Genomic DNA, 6,000 nt, shown 5'->3' with positions numbered 1-6,000 from the left:
AATTTGGCTTTGTTATGTCCATAAACAGATTCAAGCTTCTAATTCGTTGCCTTCGGTTTGACGACAAAACTACCAGAACCGAACGTAAAAAACATGACCGACTTGCTCCAATTCGTGATATATTTCAAAAATTTGTTGAAAACTGTAAAAAAAGCTATTGCCCTGGGGAGAATCTCACTATTGACGAAATGCTCCCTGGTTTTCGTGGTAAATGTGCCTTTCGTCAATATATTCCATCAAAGCCTAACAAATATGTAATAAAAATGTATGCCCTTGTTGATGCCAGTAAGACCTACACTTACAACCTGGAAGTTTATGCAGGAAAACAACCAGAAGGTCCTTACTGTGTCAGCAACAAACCCAGTGATGTTGTAAAAAGACTGGCTGAGCCCTTATTTGGATCGGGTCGCAATATAACAGCTGACAATTGGTTTTCAAATTGTGATCTGATTGATTATCTGAAAATGCAGAAGCTTTCATATGTCGGAACTGTAAGAAAAAATAAAAAAGAATTGCCTACACAGTTTGTAAGTGTGAAAGGGAGACAACAGTACAGCAGTATGTTTGCATTCCATAATGGAAAGGTTTTGGTTTCCTATGTACCACAAGCAAAAAAAATTGTACTTCTTCTATCAACACTTCATGATGATGATGCCATCGATCCTGGGACTGAGGCACAAAAAACCCCGGAGATAATTACATTTTATAATGCAACCAAAGGGGGTGTTGATACAGCTGATCAGATGTGCTCAACTTTCAACGTCAGCAGAAACACCAAACGCTGGCCAATGGTCATATTTTTTGCTATGTTGAATTTGGGTGGTATAAATTCACAAGCCATTTACCTTGAAAACAAGCTTGAACCACTCCGTAGACGATTCTATCTGGAAAAATTGGCCCATGAACTAGTGCTTGGAGAGCTACGCAGGAGAAGTATGAAAACAATCGGTATCCCCTCTCGCCTTCAAGTTCAGCTCAAAAGATTCCGCCCAGAAGATGATAGTGAAAATTCACCACCTGCACCACCTCCCAAAAGAAGGAGATGCACCACCTGCACCACGGAAAGCGGAATCAGAAGGCTTTCTAATTATGAATGTCGCAAATGTCATAATGCAATCTGCTTGACACATGCAAAAATTATGTGTAATTCTTGCTCTTTGCTCTGCAAGGGTAATTTTTCTGGGGAAACTTCAGGATCTAATTCTGATTGAATATGTGTTTAATAGTACTTAAGGTACCTTAAAATTAAGTTTGTTTCCATAAATTTTCTTTGTAGAGTTTTTTGACAGAGTCGAACTGGGGACTATTTGGCGGGAGTTTTGAAATGTTTGTATTTCAGAGTTATTAGTTTTATGTTAAGTAAATGGGTTTTTTTTTTGCACCTGATTATGTGTAGTCTCTTTTATTACATCCCTATGAAGGTCACTGATCACTTTTAGAGCACTGAAATTGCAAACATTAGATATTATAGGTATTTTTCTAGCCTGAGCCTGACAGTCACATTGTATGTGAACTCGTTAGAACCGATATTGTATGTGACGGAGGGTTAATGAAGCTGCCAGTTGAGGAGCTGTGAGGCGTCGATTTCTCAAACTAGAGACTCTAATGTACTTGTCTTGTTGCTCAGTTGTGCAGCGGGGCTCCCACTTCTCTTTCTACTCTGGTTAGAGCCTGTTTGTGCTCTCCTCTGAAGGGAGTAGTACACACCCTTGTAGGAAATCTTCAGTTTCTTGGCAATTTCTCACATGGAATAGCCTTCATTTCTAAGAACAAGAATAGACTGTCGAGTTTCACATGAAAGTTCTCTTTTTCTGGCCATTTTGAGAGTTTCATAGAACAAACAAATGTAATGCTCCAGATTCTCAACTAGATAAAAGAAAGGTCAATTTTATAGCTTCTCAAATCAGCCAAACCGTTTTCAGCTGGGCTAACATACTTGTGCAAGGGTTTTCTAAACATCCATTAGCCTTCTTACACAGTAAGCAAACACAATGTACCATTAAAACACGGGAGTGGTGGTTGTTGGAAATGGGCCTCTATACACCTATGTAGATATTGCAATAAAAACAAGACGTCTGCAGCTAGAATAGTCATTTACCACATTAACAATGTATAGAGTGTATTTCTGATTCATTTAATGTTAGCTTGATTGAAAAAAAATGTGCTTTTCTTTCAAAAATAATGAAATTTCTAAATGACCCCAAACTTTTGAACGGTAGTGTATATTTTTTTTTACAAATTTACAAATTTATTCTTCACCACTTAAATAAAAAAAACTATTCATATTTGGTATCTGCGTACTCGTACTGACCTGGAGAATCATATTGCCAGGTAAGTTTTACCGTATAATGAACATGGTAAATAAAAAAAATTAAAAAAAAAACAATTGTGGAATTGCACTTTTTTTCCTGCTTTCCAGTGCATCACATGATAAAATGAATGGCCTCATTCAAAAGTACAAGTCATCCCGCAAAAAAACAATCCTCATATGATTATGGGGACAAAAAAATAAAAAACTTATGACTCTTGGAAGAAGGGAAAGAAAAAACAAAAACGAAAAGACGTAAATTGGCCGCGCTGTGAAGGGGTTAAGCAGCCATGTATTCCAACTGTCACTGTTCCAGAACAAAAATATCCAAAAACATGCCTCGCTTCAGTATTCTACCACAGGAGAAGGTTTTCACTGAAGCTATGCAGGGGTCACCGCAATAACCTCTCATTACTTGTGGTAATATACATAGTTGCTGTGTGTAATTCAGACTTTGGTAAAACACGTTTAACAATGAATATCTTGTAATAATAAATATTAAAGACAGTATATTAGATCATTTTCATGAACCTTCACAATAACCTGTAGATGAAGTCACCGCACGCGAACTCTCCTGGCTGCATTAGGTTTGTCTCTCTTTTCTTTCCGTCCTGCAGCCTCAACTCGCTCTCCGCCGCTGTTTCCGTCAACAAGCAGTCTCTGGGCTTCAGCTCGTCCTAGGGATTCTATTGGTTCAGCTATTTTAGTAGTCCGCTCTGATTGGTGCACTGTGCTGCCAGTCCAGCCAAGCTTGTTGGCGGCGATAGGTTGTGGCCGCATACAAAAGATGGTGTCCTAAGCAGGTAATGATGGAGAATGTTTCCCCGCAGGCATTTGGAGCCCACGGTGTGCGCCGTGGGGCCATGGACAGAGGGGCAGATGCTGTACATTCCCGTCCAATGTATATGCTCCTTTGTGTTCTTATGTAGCGGTGGGCGCCTCCTGCGTGTCCACAGATGGCTGTGTGTAATGGTCACCAGTGGGCTGCACGGCTTCACCCCCATTCTTGGGGTCTGTCTCTGTTTGCATTGGGCAGGACTGGTGTTTGCAGACGCTGGTGCCGGGGGTCTGCTCTGTAGTGGGGTCTGTATGGGCAGGAGCTGGTGTTACACGTGTTGAGGCTGCAGTCTGCTGGCGGTGTGCTGCTGCAGTCACAGAAGTGTGAGATATACACTCCTCACACTACATATAGCCCAGTGCCCACACCCGGCTCCAGTGTCACTGTGTGGCCCCAGCTCACCACTCCAGCTTTACTTCTATCATTACTTTATCTCTTCAAACTTTTGTTCTGGCTGATTGTCTGTGCACGATTCAGCAACCTGGATGTATGCTGTAAAATATATATATATATATATATATATATATATATATATATATATATATATAATTTTACAGCATACATCCATATATCCTTTTTTTTTTTTTTTAAAACTTTATATAGTAGAAAAGTTGCACTTTCTTTAAGTTGTTGGCTATTCATCTTGTACAACACTTTTCTCTTCCCCCACCAAAAAAAACCCCAAAACACTACTGTGCTGGAGTACATCTATGCAAGTTTTAAGTCTTAGGCTATGTTCAAACTCTTTTTGGGAGAGGACTATCCCCTGAACCAAGTGAACTATAATCAATAGATCTTTGAATAATAATTCCCACAGTTGGAAGTGTTTAAATAAAATGTTCCTGTGCTGACTGAGAATCGTATAAATGTGTAATGGCTGTGTCTGATCGTGCAGGAGCATGGTCTGATCATACCACAGCTCCTGGGCAGGGGAGGAGGCAAGAGAGTATACAGACAGGACAGCATGGGATCACAGATACTTTCAATGCTTGTTTAAAACCTGTTTTTTCCTCACAGAATCAACTGTGATCCAGTGCTCTCCTGACTGTATACTTAGTCTTCCCCAGGCCAGGAGATGTGGTATATCTGACTATGTCCCTCACAGTTAGACACAGCCATTACACAGGGGCACATTTTTAGATTCTATTGGGACAGGAAAACTTATTTATTTATTTTTTTTTTTTTACATTTGCTCACATCCAATTGTGGAACTTTATTATTCCAAGATCTATTAACTAAAATGTATTTCAGGACAACCGTTTTAGTGAATATGGCATAAATAAAAGTTACTTCTGGTGCCATTTCTGAAGGTGTGCGCTGTACATCCGCCTGCATTGGCTCATGTCACATCTGTTTTAGCAGCACAGATACCTTTGATCACATAAGGTGAAAAGATACTTCTTTTAATGATTTGCATTTTTTTTTTTCTCCCAGTTTTACCACCTCCAGTTTTACATAATCCCTATTTCCCAGTCGTCATGAATTTCGATGGACTAGACCCAGCTTTGGCCGAGTACTCGCCGGCCTTGCATGCTCCGTTGGATCCGGTCCTTGATCCCCACTTGAACCCTGGTCTCCTGCAGCCTGTGGAGCTAAACCATGAGCGTGTTGGTCTGGAAGGGATCCCTGTCCCAGAGACTGTGCGGATCATGGAAGGCATGTACTCTGAGCTGCACACCGCTGTCTCTGAGGTTGGCGTGCCTGTGTCAGCTGTCCACTTTGACGTTCATGAAGAGATGCTCTGGGTTGGAAACCATGGCGTAAGTAATATAATTAAAATTTTATATTTTGGGGACTTTTTCTATTCATAAGTCTACTACTAAATCAGGTTGGTATATAGCCAGTTTAGTGTGGACATATTGTTTGCCACATCTAGAATTTGGTAATAAAGTCCTTCACCATTAACTGCAAATTGTTTTCTTTTCTTTGACTTATTCACCATCAAGTATTGCTTGGCTCATGCTGCTAGGTACGAAAGCACAGGGCTAGCTCAGGCAGGTTCTTGTCTTGCAGTTCTAATCAGCTGTGTATGAACTTCTCTCCTGTCTGTTTAGGGTCATGCCACCTCCTTCTTCAGTCCGGCCCTTGAGAGATATTCATCTTTTCAAGTTCATGGTAGCAACGATATTCGACAGATCCAGAGTGTGGACACTGGGGTTCTTTTCCTCTCAAAAAACAACTTGAAATGCATGACGCGTGGTGGACTTACCATTTTTGACTACCTGTGAGTTCTTGGCTATTTCATTATTGTAGCGTCATTTTTTCAGTGGTGCTTTACATGTGAAAAGGGTAATTCTATATCTCATGAAACCATGCAAGTGATTGAGTGGTACAGGAAGAGAAAGGACTCTGCCTGCGAGGGCTCAGTCTACAAGGGATGGGTGAGGCTTTAGCTGGTCGTCCAGCAGTATGGTGGAGCGAGGATTACTGCAGGTTGTAGGCTTGTCGGGAAGAGGTGGGTCTTCCGGTTCCTTTTGAAGGTTTCCATGGTAGGTGAGAGTCTGATATGTTGGGGTAGAGAGTTCCAGAGTAGGGGGGGATGCACGGGAGAAATCTTGTATGTGACTTGTGGGAAGAGGAGATAAGAGGGGAATAAAGAAGGAGATCTTGTGAGGATCGGAGGTTGCGTGCAGGTAAATACCGGGAGACTAGGCTACAGATGTATGGAGGAGACAGGTTGTGGATGGCTTTGTATGCCAGGGTTAGGCTTTTGAACTGGAGTCTCTGGGTAATGGGGAGCTAGTGAAGGGATTAACAAAGAGGAGAGGCTGGGAAATAGTGGGGGGGTGGGACAGGTGGATTAATCGGGCAGCAGAGTTGATAGATTGGAGGAGTGTTAGAGGGGAGGCCACAG

The 6,000-nt window shown here is 41.5% G+C and overlaps 1 protein-coding gene across 3 annotated transcripts in view; it reads left to right on the top strand.

Moving 5' to 3' along the window:
• The first annotated feature begins 2,995 nt into the window (after window positions 1-2,995).
• Window positions 2,996-6,000, top strand: part of PAN2 (poly(A) specific ribonuclease subunit PAN2) — a 49,760-nt gene continuing 46,755 nt past the window's right edge. For all 3 annotated transcript variants that reach the window (XM_073663700.1, XM_073663699.1, XM_073663698.1), the window contains exons 1-3: window positions 2,996-3,111; window positions 4,581-4,906; window positions 5,201-5,370. In XM_073663700.1, the coding sequence (XP_073519801.1) occupies window positions 4,625-4,906; window positions 5,201-5,370 (452 nt within the window). In that variant the 5' untranslated portion in view covers window positions 2,996-3,111; window positions 4,581-4,624. The remainder of the gene's footprint in view (window positions 3,112-4,580; window positions 4,907-5,200; window positions 5,371-6,000) is intronic.

The sequence above is a fragment of the Phyllobates terribilis genome, unplaced genomic scaffold, assembly GCF_046119375.1.
Source record: "Phyllobates terribilis strain yellow unplaced genomic scaffold, ASM4611937v1 Scaffold_2__4_contigs__length_985480577, whole genome shotgun sequence".
Classification (NCBI taxonomy): Eukaryota; Metazoa; Chordata; class Amphibia; order Anura; family Dendrobatidae; genus Phyllobates; species Phyllobates terribilis.
Note: the sequence above shows the minus strand (reverse complement) of the source record. Positions and strands in the feature narration are given on the sequence as shown.